At 39.1% G+C, this 14,695-nt stretch overlaps 1 protein-coding gene across 1 annotated transcript in view; it reads left to right on the forward strand.

Moving 5' to 3' along the window:
* LOC148878146 (glycerol-3-phosphate acyltransferase 9-like) overlaps window positions 1-14,695 on the forward strand; it is a 59,535-nt gene that overhangs the window by 6,410 nt on the left and 38,430 nt on the right. The window contains exon 3 of the mRNA XM_088949380.1: window positions 10,061-10,179. Within this exon, the coding sequence (XP_088805506.1) occupies window positions 10,061-10,179 (119 nt within the window). The remainder of the gene's footprint in view (window positions 1-10,060; window positions 10,180-14,695) is intronic.

The raw sequence follows: 14,695 nt of genomic DNA on the forward strand, positions 1-14,695 counted from the left end.
TGAAACTACAGGGCGACCCTTCTCTCTGTTCTTCTCAGGTGTCTTTGCACGCTATGATGCGTAACTTGCAACATGGGGGACAAAGGGTTTTGTTGGAATTGAGACATTTGCTGGTGGTGGATCCTTCTTTGAACTCTACTTTGTCTACACCCCTGTCTCTACCAATTTCTTCTTTACTGGGTGAGTTCAAAGACGTTTTTTGATAGGCCTACGGGTTTACCTCTACTCGGGCTAGGGAGCACGCTATTGTCTTGCGTGGCACTTCCCCTATCTCTGTTCGTCCTTACAGATACCCTCAGTTCCAGAAAGATGAAATTGAACGCCTTGTCTCTGAGATGCTGGCTGCGGGTATTATTCAACCAACTACAAGCCCCTACTTGAGCCCGGTCCTTTTTAGTCAAGAAAAAGGATGGAAGCTGGCATTTCTGTGTTGATTACCGAGCCCATAACCGTGCCACGGTTCTGGATAAGTTTCCCATTCCGGTTATCGAAGAACTTCTCATGAGCTTCATGGTGCTTCTATTTTCAGCAAAATTGATCTTAAATCGGGCTACCATCAGATTCGTGTCCGTAGTGAGGATATCCCCAAGACCGCATTTCACACACACGAGGGCCATTATGAGTTCCTTGTCATGCCCTTTGGTCTTACTAATGCGCCATCGACTTTTCAGTCGTTAATGAATACTGTTTTCCATAATTTCCTCCGTCGCTTTGTTCTGGTGTTTTTCGATGATATTCTGGTTTATAGTGCTTTCGAAGCTGCCCATTTGGATCACCTTCAACAGGTCTTTTCTGTGTTGCGTGCCCACTGTCTTTTTGCTAACTCAAAGAAATGTATCTTTGCTCAGCCTAGCATTGAATACCTGGGTCATATTATCAGTGCGATTGGAGTTTCTGCCGATCCTTCTAAAGTCCAGGCTATGGTTGATTGGCCCCAATCGTTTTCACTTAAAGCTCTTTGCAGTTTTCTGGGACTTATGGGCTATTATCGCCGTTTTGTGCGTAACTACAGTAAAATAGCATGGTCATTGACACAACAACTTAAAAAGGATGCCTTCTCATGGAATGCAGAAGCTAAGAATGCTTTTCGGGAGTTGAAACGGGCTATGATGACAGTACCTGTGTTGGCCCTTCCGGATTTTTCCCAGCTCTTCTTGATCTAGATAGATGCATCCGGGGCAGGTCTCGGTGCAGTATTGATGCAGAATAATCGCCCTATAGCTTTTTGCAGCCACAAGCTTAGTCTGTCTGCACAGTCTAAATCTGTTTACGAGCGTGAGCTGATGGCCATTGTCTTTGCCATTAAAAAGTGGCGCCCCTATCTTCTCGGTAGGCGCTTCACGGTACGTACTGACCAGCATAGTCTTAAGTATCTGTTGGAGCAACGGGTTGTCGAAGGTGAGCATCATAAGTGGCTCCTTAAGCTTATGAATTATGATTTTGAGATTCAGTACAAACCGGGTACTGAAAATGCCGTGGCTGACGCTCTTTCCAGAGTTCCTGCTGAAATGCACTTAAATTCTCTTACACTCCCTATTTTTCTTGATTTTGATGACCTTAAGGAGCAAGTTGATACTGGTTCCTTTCTGGCCAACATTAAAAATGTTATACAGCAGGATCCTGCTGCCTATCCTGCCTACTCTTTAGTTGGAGATCACCTTTGTTATCATGGTAAATTGGTTCTGCTTGCTTCTTCTCCATATATACCCCTCTTAAAGAGTTTCATTATGGTGTTGTGGGGGGTCACACTGGTATCCGCCGGACATATCAGCTGAATTTTATTGGCGGGGGATAAAATGCTCTGTTTAGGAGTTTGTGCAGGCTTGTGATGTGTGTCAATGCAGTAAGTATGAAGCCATGTCTCCTGCTGGCCTTTTGCAACCTTTACCCGTTCTTGATCAGATCTGGGAGGATATTGCTATGGACTTTATTGAGGCTCTTCCTAAGTCTAAGGGATTTGATACCATTATGGTGGTGGTCGGTCGTCTCTCCAAGTACGCCCATTTCATCCCTCTCAGTCATCATTTCTCAGCTCTCACGGTAGCTCAGGCTTTCTTACACAACATTGTTCGTTTACATGGCATTCCCCGATCAATTGTGTCTGATCGTGATAAAGTCTTTATGAGTTTCTTTTGGCACGAGCTTTTCACCTTGCAAGGTTCAGAATTGCGTCGTAGTTCAGCTTACCATCCTCAGACGGATGGTCAATCGGAGGTGGTTAATTGCTGTTTAGAGACTTATTTGCGCTGTTTTGCGGCTGATTCTCCCTCTCGCTGGTCTTCTTGGTTATCTTGGGCGGAATACAGCTATAATACCTCCTTTCACACTGCTGCTTGTATGACACCTTTTAAGGTGGTTTATGGGCGTGATCCTCCCGCTTTGAGCTTGGTTCTACTGCTAATGCTGATGTTGAAGCTGTTCTCCTTTAGCGTGACGCTATACTTATTGAGCTGCATGCTCACCTACACCGTGCACAACAAAAGATGAAGGACTCAGCTGATGCGAGCCGGCGTGATGTGAATTTTGATGTTGGGGATTTGGTATATGTGAGGGTGCGACCTTATCGTCAGCAGTCTTTAGCTCGCCGAGCCAATGAAAAGCTTGCCCCTCGTTTTTTTGGACCATTTGCTATTGTGGAAAGAATTGGTGCTATCGCTTATAAACTTCACCTTCCTCCAGATGCACGGATTCACCCAGTTTTTCATGTCTCGCAACTCAAAAAGGCGATTGGTAACCATATCTCTTCTCCTGTGATTCCTTCCACTCTGTCTGCTGATATGGAGATGCTTGTGGAACCAGCTGCCGTGCGCGGTGTGCGTCCATCCATTATGCCTGGAGTTACTGGTTTGGAAGTGCTTATTCATTGGCAGGACCTGCCTGATTTTGAAGACTCTTGGAAGCCCCTTGACTTGCTTCGAGACCAATTCCCTCATTTTAACCTTGAGGACAAGGTTAGACTTTGGGCGGCGGGTAATGATAGGCCCCCAATTATCCTCAAATATGCTAGGAGAGGGAAAGGGTAGCGTAAGCCAGGTCAGCAGTCGGTTGAGGGAAATGTTTAGATATTGGTGTGCTTATCGTAGCTATGTCAGCTGGGCATTGCTAGAGGGAGTTAGTTATGATATCAGGAGGGAATATTTCTGGAGGGAGGGAGTTAGGATGTCAGGAGGGAATATTTCTAGAGGGAGTTAGTTGTGATGTCAGGAGGGAATAATATATATGGGAGTTTCTGGATAGGGGGAGGCAGGCGGTGAGAAACATTTTGAGTGTTTGGGGAGAGCCGGCGGTCTCTCGAAGAACCGACCACTGTTATTACTCTCCATTGAATGAATACAAGTTTCTTTTCATTTGACTGTGTATTTTCGCTGAGTGCCTGTGAATCGTGTGTGAGATTTCCAGGACATATTAGTTTCCTGGGTAAATGCACATGAGAGATACCTTAGGCCATGTTCTTTGGACATTTTGTCTCGTTAACATATAACCTGTCCAAATAATAGCTTGAATAACCTGTTCAACTATAATCTGTCCAAGTAACAAGTTCAACGACTTGTTTAATTATAACCTATCCAAACAATAACTTGTTCAATAACCTGAAACAAGAAATATCAATAAATTGAAGAAAAATTTTCTTTGTTATACTGAATCAATCGACTGAGTAATAATTCATATGCATTCTTTTTGTTTATGGTCTCATATAAAATACTTGTCAATACATAGATTTCAGTGTTTTTTTTTCTCTGTTTCTTCTTTCTTCTGCTTTTAGAAGATACAATCTCCTCTTTCTTTGATACACATGGTAGACCACCTGTTGAAGAACCTTGAGGGCGTCATGATTTTCGCTTTTTGAAGTAGGCTCCTTGGTGGGTTGGCTCTGATTGGAATTCTCACTTTCTGCTGGCTTAAAACCTGCCAAGTTCGCTAGTTTGTCCACTGCATTAACTAGTGGTTGGATCCTTGTTGCAATTGAAGACTATAGCCATGTTCTTCATCAAGCTTCTACATTGGTGACTATTATGCATGGTGCTGATCTAATTTTAGTTTATTGTTTAGATTTTCTAAATGAAGGCAATTGAAGACTATAGCCACATTCTTCATCAAGCTTCTACAGCTGGTGTTGATCCAACATGGTGATGTATTGGTAGAACTGTGTTCAGCATATGAGATGGTGCTCTAGGAAGTCCATGAAGTTGCACAGGGGGATTATTATGCATGCCATTGACGAATGATGGAGATTTTGGCCACATCATGTTTGTTGGAAGATGAGGCTGATATGAGTTGGAGCAATTCCACATATGATGATGTCCATGAAGAGGGTAGCTCCCATTTACAGAAGAACCAAAAACTGTGAAACACAGGAGACATTAATTGCAATGCAAGTAATAGGGGAAACAAGCATGTAATAAAATCCCAACTACCATCTTTTCATTCAAAAATAGCAAATCACCTGACTAAATAAACAACCGGCTTATCAAGTTGTTTCTAGCTACATGCCGACTTGTTCAATGGTCCCCATTCAGGTCCCCATGAGTTTCACTATCCAATATTTAGTCCCATCAACAGTTGTTCCATAGCCCACAATTGCCACTCCATGGTCCAGCTCCGTGCCACAGGATCCGGTGAATACCCCCTGAGATCAAGTTGACCCAGTTAGACAAATATATATTTGCGTCATTCATGAGGATTTGGACCCTTGAGTTAGGTAGATCATAGTATCTCTGAGTAGAATTGGAAGTTGAGACCACCAGCCTCTATGGCGACAGATACAGGTTTGTTTGCGACAGCCTTCATCAATGCATCATCGTCGTTAGGAGGGATGTTCTCATGCCCATCAATTGTACCATAGGAGAATTTTTCTACAAAAACCAGCAAATTTGTTCTCCATAAGGACTTAACTTTTTGGGAAGGATGTAGACAGGAAACCTATAGGAATAAATGTGTCACCTTTGATGCTTCACAACTCCCATCTTCAGCTCTGTAAGGATATATCTCCTATGAGGTTAGCCCTCCAGTGTTCTTGATGAATTCAAATGCATATTCCATTTCAACCTTGGTTTTCGGTTTTGTCACAGTTGACCAGCTCCTGTTCGGACAGAGTGACAAGCTCATTCATTCTGATTTTGTTTATATCTTCAACTGCAACCACAGTTGAAAATTCCCAACAACTACCTGTAACACCAATGAGAAATGGTATATAATTGCTGGCTAGATGTTTGATAGCATAGAAATTCATGAATCATGACTACTTGTGGATAATAAGAACAGATGATAAGAACTGTCTTGTCTAAGTCTAACCAAGCTTAAACTAAAGAGAAATGGACTAAAAACAAATAGTTTAATGATGAATCGAATAAATCTTATTGTTTACTAATAAGAATCATACCGCATTTATAAATAGATATGTCAGGAGACTGCCCCTTCTTGTTATCAGTTTGGCCAAATCTCTCATTTGGATCAAATGCAAGGACTGGCCAGCATGGACTACAGGCAAGGATGATCTCCATGGTAATTCAAAAATTACCAATGGACCAGGTTCAATGTGAACACATTAGCACCACGGAAAGAATAGCGCCAACCCAGGTAAAGGAGCAGATTTGAACTAAGAAAAAAAGCAAAACCATGTGTTGATGTGTGACTCCTCAAAGAAATACCATTTATCATCCAACATTGCCTTCTTAATAAGAATGTGTATGATTATGACATAACTCATCCCCTACTTAAAGACCTCAGATGCATCCAATAGCATTAGGATGTGGAGATTAACAGCTATTCTCAGAATAATATGCAAAAAGTTGAGGGAACCCAGTTCTCGACTTTTTTTTTTTTCCTCCAAAGTAACATTAGGGATTATCTTTTGATGTTTGTTTGAAGAAAGAATTACTACATTGGATTTGATCTTCTGACATGTTCTTCCCTTTTCTCGCTAGTAATTGTAAATGTGTTGCATTGATGCCAAAATATGCAAGTTAAATGCTATTAGAAAGCCCTAAAATTCACTGCAAAAATACTTAGAATATGGAGCTACCATGCATCTACAAGCAAATGTAAGTAAGTTGCTATCACAAAGGTCCAAGCTTCACCAAAAAATTAGAATTTGGAGCTGCCCATAACCTCAATTAGACTCCTTATCTATGATAGCTATATAATAGTGCGTGGGCATCATATTGTGGCAGGCAATTCCAACATTAGTGTATGTTTTATGCCTGAAATCTTGTCAAACTGTGTCCTTTCCATGCTCAAGTTACTCAGCCCCCCTGTACAAAATAAAAGAAGTAAAAATAAAAATATGTGTTCAGTTTGTACAGATATATCAAAAAGAATCTCAGTAGTTGACACTTCCCTCTCTAGAGTCTGGACTCTGGCTGATCTAATAACTAATGAATATAGAAGTTGAATCTGAATATCAAAGATCTAGCCTCTCAAATGTGGCAACAAAATGTCCCGAGTTCCATTCGAATATGTCACTGTCTCTTATCTATTCCATAGAAATCTATAAATCTGGATTAGTATTTATACTTGATATCCCATGGAGATATCTAGTTATATAAATAGTAAGAGTTCAGATCTTGCATAATCCCATGGGCCGACTAGTTCTGAGTCAGTACACACCATTGCTGTTCTTGAGAATACCTCCAATTCTCAGAGGTCCTGGATTTCCGAGGGAATATCCATTAAATATGGAACTTTTACCATGCAGTTCCAAATAGCCACTATGTTTTCCCTATGAGAAGAGTCTTAATCAAATGAAAGATAGAAGGGTTGCATTTTTTTCTTCTTTGAGGAAAGGTGAAGTATAGTATTTCATTTCATTAAAATTATGCCCATGTACAACTAGAGGCTGTACACTAGGAATATACAAAAAACTACTCTTGCAACCCTATAAAGAAATTCCTTGGCTGTTTACAAGAAGATTATAAAATACAAAAAAGGATTATAAGTACTCCTTCCCTTGAAAATTTTGTGAATATTGAACCTAGAGTGTAATTTTTGCATCATCTTCTGAGAAACAGAGTCTGCTAAGCTACTCTTGTTCTGCAAGACCCATGCATTTCTCTCCTGCCCTAACATCCAAAACACAGCCGAAGGAGCAATGCTCCAAGCAAATTTTCCTTTTTTCTCGGACCTTCCAACCACCAACTCTTTAAGGATTCCACCACAGTGGCCACCCAGCATCCTTGATCATGAACAAGCCAAAAATTCTGATACAAATGGAATTTGAAAAACTACAATTTAGAAGAAGGTGGTCTACCGATTCCATACAATGATCACACAGGAGACACAATCTGTACTTGCCATAGTCAATCCTCTCCTCACCAGGTTATCTTTAGTGAGGATTCTATTCAAACAAACATGCTCTCCAAACAAAAGAAGCCACCTTGATGGGATGTTCTTGTACCATACTTGGCTGATAGGGAATTGTTGTTCATATAACCTTGCCAAATAGTTGTGAAATGATTGACAGAAAACTTTGCCTGATTTCTCCCTCCAAGCCATACAACCACTCCACATGGGCCTTCTTCCCAATCATTTAGGTTTCTGCAAAATTGAGGAGTCCATACAACATTACCATTCTGTACTTCAATACAATTAGCCACATATACCTTGTCCACAACTAAATCATATATAGAATGTATCTATTTTTTGGTAAAGATATAAAGAAGGAAATGATTCCATTAAAGGTCTCTTGCACCATACATCCTTCAAGTAATTCACTTATCGATCATTTCCTGCATCAAACCTCAGGCCTTTAGTGAACTTGCTATAGGCCTTTTCTTTTCCCTTCTAGACCAAGCATCCATATGTTTGGTAATTGGTTTGACTCTGCAGGGTCCCATCCCCCATTCCTGGATCCATACTTGTCTTGAATCACCCTCCTTGCTGGTTTCTAAACCTCTAAAACGGTTTTTCAAAAAAGGCTGTATTAACATCCCTCACCCACCTTGATTACCTTTCAAGATTATCCTCAGACTCCAACATTAAGGAAAATTTTATTATACTACACTTACAATATATTTTAATATGCTATAAAAAACATTTTATATTATGTTGTTTTAGAATAATAAATAATATTTTGTATCATATATAATAGAAGTTCACAAGCATGGATTCAACAAGAAGAGCAAATTCACACTAATTTTACTGAGGATTCTGATTCAAGCTTCAGAGGTATCTCTCATGCACTCTCTTCAAATAAATCTAAAATACACCTGGCCATTCTTGGTAAAATATTACAGCAATATCTACATCATTTTTCGTAAGAAAATTATATGAAAAAAATCCTGGTTTGGTTTTCTCAGATGCAGAAAACCAAAATCAAACTACAATGTGGAAATCAAAATCCATTAGAAGATATTGAATAATGAATGAAGAAGCCATCAGAATTGGATGCAGAATTCATGAAATAGAAAACAAGTCAATGTTATCTAGAAATTCAATATTAATCAAATATTTAATTTAACGAGTAGATCTTCTACAACAAGAATTGTTTCTTTGATCTGATTTTGAAAACACTAGGTATCACAGTTGATCTAAAAACACCAAAATACCAGATCCAAGAAATTTGGAAACAAAAAATCAAAATAAAAGAAAGGAAATCAATGAAATAATAATAAAAGAGAAACAATAAGATGAGAAGCTACATTTTTTGAATAAGATGCAGAGAAATAGTAATTCTTACTGTTTAAATGGAGGAAAAAATGACCAGCGATGGCAACCAGATGGAGCGGCGACAGAAACTGGGATGATCAACGGTGCCGGCAACAGAGGGAGGACGGCGACGGCAACTCTTCAGCATTTGCAATGACTTGATGCAGCAGCAACGATGGCAGAGAAGTATAACTCAGAGATATGCAGAGATACGCAACAAAGATGGCAGGAAAGCATAATTCAGCATTCTCTGCCTGAAAGAAAATGGCTGAGAAGAAGAAAGGAGTGGAGGAGAAACACAGAGCTGATTTTCGGAGAAGTAGAACGAAGTGAAGGAGGGAAACACAGACGTGATTTTTCGGAGAAAGAGTCTCGAACTTTTATATCTTGTGGGGGCAATATTGAGATTTCTTATTTTTATCTGCTTACCCTCTACTTGGGAAATCAACTTACCCGAGTCTCGCAAAGGTATCATTTACCCGAGGAAGTGATACCCGAGTAAATCAAACTTACCATGGGTCCCACAAAACTTTGAAATCTGAACACAGGTAAATTAGTCAATGGGATTCTGAATCCCATTGACTAAACTTTCCCCCCTTTACTTCGTGAAAAACGAACATGGCCTTGGATTTTCTCTTCGATGAACTAATAATCAACTTGCATATTATTGAGTAATGTGGTTTAATGTATATGGTCTTGTAATTATGGTCTATGGAATTAAGTGGCATGAGGGAAATGGGCGACGTGTAGGAATTAGGATCCACCAAATTCATATAATCTCTTAGCATGTGCAATTCTATGTTCTTTGTTTTGCTTTAGTTATTAGATTCATAATGCAGATATACATGATTTTCATGTATGCTGTGGCATTTCTGTCTTGTTTAATCGTGGGCCATTTGATCTGCTTTTAGTATTTCACATATGATAAGGAACAACTGATGACAGTAGTCAGTAGTGAGAGCAAACTGATTGTTGCATATCTTATTCTTGATATTGTGATACACAGGATTGAATGAGAAGAGATACAAGTTAAGCAGAAATCAGCAAGTTGAATAATGTAACTTTGCCTTGTAACTGCATAAATAATCAAATGTAAGAAGTTTCCAAGCATGAATACACACAATGGTCATAGTCTCATGGGCCCTAATTATTTCCAGATTTTTCAGTCACTTTACATACATTGGCCAAGTATTCCCATGAAACAGGCATCACATGGATTTGGATAGAAAGGGAGCATTTAAAACTCTAGCAATAATATATTGCTATCAAGATTTTATTGACAAACGGGAAAGAAAATCAAGTATATAGTAGCAAAAGGGAGTCTCTGTGTGTCTCTTTTGTGTACTGTTAAATTTAAGATGGTCGATTTCTTTTCCATGTCTTTAATATCTGAAAATTTTATATATTGGATGAGCAGGATACTTTTACTCGTTGTTTCAAGTCAAATCCTCCAGAACCTTGGAATTGGAATATATATTTGTTTCCACTATGGTGCCTCGGGGTGGTGATAAGATATGGGATTCTTTTTCCAGCAAGGTGAGATCTTTGTTGTTGATATTAAGTTTGATAACTTTTCCTATGATGAACATTAGTTGGTATTCCTAGTTCTTATATGCCCTCAAATTCCTAGTTTTTGCGCTACTGTCTTTGTATGGTTTGTCATGCTTAACCATTAGCTATTTTTCTTGATCAATTAATAAACAGTTTTTAAATCTATATCTGAAGCTTCATTTCACACACGTGTGATGTGTTAGAAGTAGTATATGTAGGCAGTAGGGTATAATTGTCACTATTTTATGGTTAAACTCAAAGAAGATTTGCCTTATAATTTTACATTGTTAAAGTATAATAAACTGAAGGGATGAGAGATTCATCGTATGGACGCCCAAATCTTGCGGAATAAAGGGGCAAATTTCAATTGGGAATCGCATTTCTTATTTAGAAAATCATATTTTCAAGGATCATTCTTGAACCATAAACTGAATCAGATCTGAACCAAAAGGAATAGGAGAGGATTATACCTGATACGGAGAAATAATATTTCCCAACGAAGGTGTTCACGCCCAAGGAAGGATCCAAAGACTATTCCCACTGAAAATGGCGCAGTGCAGGATGGAGCAGAATCAACAGTATTCTTCTCCAAGAATTCTGTCCTTCGCAAGAAACAGCAGGATGGCATGTGAGCACAGCTTCCTATCAATTCATTTTCAAAGAACTGATGTCAAGATCGAATATTGACTTCTCCAACAACTGGAGATTGAACTGGCAAACAGGGCGACAAGAACAAGGAGGCGGCAAGAAAGAATTCTGTAGGGTTGCTTAATTCTTTCTTCTGTGTTTTCAGTTCTCCAGGAGGATGTGAATTATCTCTACCAAAGGCTGCCGCCCCTTTTTTCTCTTGTAACCCTAAAGGATCAGCTCCTAATCCAATTAGGACTTGCTGATCCAAATCTGATTTGGATCAGACATCCCTTTAGGTGATAAGGATAAACCCTTATCTTATCTGTAGATTAGATTAGCTTTCTCCTAATCTCATTAGGAGGTTTCTAGATCTGAATCACATTCAGATTTGGACTCTCTGAGTGGATAGGGTTAAGACCCTATCCTATCTGCTAATCCATCTTAGAATTCGCCCCATATTTAACTAATTAAATAGCCCAGTTCGAAATGGGCTTTAGGCCCATTAAGCTTATGTGCTCACTTAACCTTCCTAACTGCTGCCCAGTTGGGTTTCCTTGTATGGCGTGGGACCCAAGCATTGATCTACACATCAACCACATGGGTTCGGCCCAACCTTTGTTACAAGGCCTGGCCGAATACACTGCTATGAACAGTGCACCCCTTGAAACCCATCAAATGGGCTCTATGGGCCCAACACTTACCCCAAGTGGTCCCTAGGCCAAGCCACCTTGTAACACCCAGGGACTGTGGGCAGATGCAAGATTAGCCCATCAGGTATTATCCTCAATGGTCTTACACATAACCTCTCAGCCCATAATGATCATACACTGCCCGACAGGAGAGGACCTCTCTCTCGGCTGCAAGGAACATTGTTGCACTCTCCACTTAGATGGATCACGGGAATTAAAACCTTCTTGCATACATTTTAGAAACCATAATATATATACTTTTATATCTCATATAAAATATACTTTGCAAAACAAATCTCAACGATTGAAATCGGCTGCCGGCAGTCTTGGTTTCCATCAGTGAGAGTGCATCCCCGATTATTACCTTTGTCACTATGATCACTCACTCAGATGAATTCTCAGACTGTCCCAACATACCCAGGTTTTGACCCCCGTTAAGGATCTCACTGATTGGTACATCAAAGACAGTCTAATCCGACACCTAGTGCAGTATCATAATCGAGTCTAGGGGTCGGGTGTAACTTTTCAGTTTTGCCCATCAATCTCCAAGGTCCAGGGCAATACTGGAAATCTGGTCCAGTTCATAGATTCAATTAATCCTACACTGTATGTGCCTAGGGTCTCACCCTGTCAGTTGAGACAGGCCACCCCAACCGACTTGGTGGTACCACAGTGTCAGCGTTATCAGGATATGTCTCCCCAGACCGACCCACTGGCTGTGAACATTCTAAACTAACATGAGTCTTATTAAGTGTCCAGTTTAAGGGTATTACACAGAAACATACCAAAGGAACATGAATCAAATACGCACTTTTATTCATTTACAATAAACTCATAAAGTACATCATTCTGATTGAAGCTAAGAGCATACAAAACTATCTAACATAAACATGATAGGGTGGCAGAGAAGAGTTGTAAGAACAGATCTCTCTCTTGTTTGCCCTATTTTTCTTCTCCTTTTCTCTTTTCTTTTCTTGTTGCTTCTACTCTCCCTTATGCTTATTTTCTCTGTTCTTACCTTGAGTTTATGGTCGTCTTCAGGTTGATTAAATGGTATCAGAGCACTATTAATCACCTGGATTGATTGTAGATATCCTGAACCAATTTGCGTGCAGATTTCTCTCTCTTTTGCTCAAAGGAGGAAGTTATTTAGCATATTTTGACTGATAGTATCAAAGAAGAGAGGCTTCTATGCCTTGATTTGGATGTGTTGGTGTGGATCAAGTGTTTGTTTGAGACCCTCTAATTGGTTAGAAGAGAGCTATGCTGGTGGTCGATGTAGGCGGGTTTCTATTAGATTATTAATTCAATTATTGTATGGTGTGATTGGATGGAAGTTTAGGATCACTAGAGATTATTTTTTGTTGAGTTTATGAGATTGGCAGCTTCTTGAAGTTGTTCCAGACCTGTTTTTCATACAGCATTGATACTATAGAGGAGTGATTGTTTTTGTGTTGGGGCTGGTATGGTGTTTAGTTGGGCGTGGAATTGATTGTTGATCAATACAGTGGTACAGTTTAGTATTGGACTGGTTTTTCAGATTTAAACTGTTCCTATGACTTCCAAGTAGTGAAAGCAAATCTTGTTGATAGTAAACCCAGATTTTATTACGGTACAGATGACATCAGTCAAGTTAAATTGTGCTAATTATGTTCCATGGGCTAAATTAGTTGAGGTATTCCTTACTGGAAAGGGGAAGCTGAAGTACATTAAGGATGCCAAGCCAGAAAGTGGGTCAAATGTCTACAACAAGTGGGTGGAAGAGAATGCACAGATTATGACATGGTTATGGAATGGTTTAGAGACTTCTATTAGTGTTAATCTCATGTTTCTGACACAACCAAAGAAATTTGGGATCATGTGAAACAACTATATTTAGGCCAAGATAGCCACACAAATTTATCAATTATTCCAAGATCATTTCCTTCTTCAACAAGGAGATAAAAGAGTTGAAGAATATTATTCAGATCTTAAGAACTTCAGGAATGAGCTAAATGTATACTAGCCCCTCTCTAATGACTTGAAGATTCAACAACAACACAAGGGGCATGTTGATGTAGCATGTTTCTTGTTTGGATTGAGGCCTGAGTATGAGCTAAGTTGTTCACAAATCTTGGGAATTCGAGTGTCCAGGTTGAAGTGGGGAATTTCTTGTCATAGAGAAACATTGTTCTTGATTTATTGAGTGTGACAGTATTGTTAGCAGTAGCGGAGCCAGAAATTTTCTCTTGGGGGTGCCAAAGTATATAATTTTTCTTTGATTTATGTTGGTGAAAAAGTCATAATAAGTCAAATTGTTAAAAAATAAACTCACAAACATTCTTCTAATATCTTGATTCATAATCTATTTAGGGTATTAAAAAGACAAGAAATTTGACATGAACATACACACAAGAAAGAAAGGAAAAGAACTAAACATCTCATAAATAAGTTATTTGATGGAGATGGGGAAAGAAAAGGTAAAGGGGAGAGAAAAATGGTTAGATGCTGGTATGATATTCAATAGTGATAGAAGGCTAGTACAAGAGATGGATTACTGGTCTGTGTTTGAGTTAAACATCGATTAGATTAAAATAGAAACTAAAAATGTAAAAACCAGAAGAGTCACCAAGAAATTAGATACTTGTTTAACTTTTGAGAAAATTATGAAATCAGAATGGAAAGTTAAGTAATACTTAGTCTATAGGCAGTGATTGGAGCATAATTGGAGTCCTAGAATAGGATAAAATGAAATCAAACAAGGAAAAGCCTATAAACAGAACCCAAGCTTTGCAAATAAAGAAATAGTAACTTCTTGTAGTTGAAACTTTCTCTAAGTAAGGAAGAGATCCATAATCAAATCAATAAACCAATAAAAAAGGAATTTTTGAATTGCTCTGATTATATAAGTGATCAACCCACTCAAGAAACTTATTTCCACAAAAGCCTACAGGAGAAATGATTCTGTTAAAGCGGAAGTTTTTGGCGCTGTTGCAAGTACCAAGGATATCTAAGAATCTTGGAATCAGACTGTTGGAAGTAGAGAGAGATGCTAAGGTTGTCATTTCTTGGTTGAGCAGTAGTATCCCAGTATGGGCTTATAGGCAAACAATGAGGGAAATTCAGTCTTTAGATAAGGATGTGGCAGCTACCTTCAACTGGGTTAAGAGATCAGAAAATGGATTTGCTGATTATATGGCTAA

This window comes from Nelumbo lutea, chromosome 1 (genome assembly GCF_056320005.1).
Source record: "Nelumbo lutea isolate HS-2025 chromosome 1, American lotus-T2T, whole genome shotgun sequence".
In the NCBI taxonomy this organism is placed as follows: domain Eukaryota; kingdom Viridiplantae; phylum Streptophyta; class Magnoliopsida; order Proteales; family Nelumbonaceae; genus Nelumbo; species Nelumbo lutea.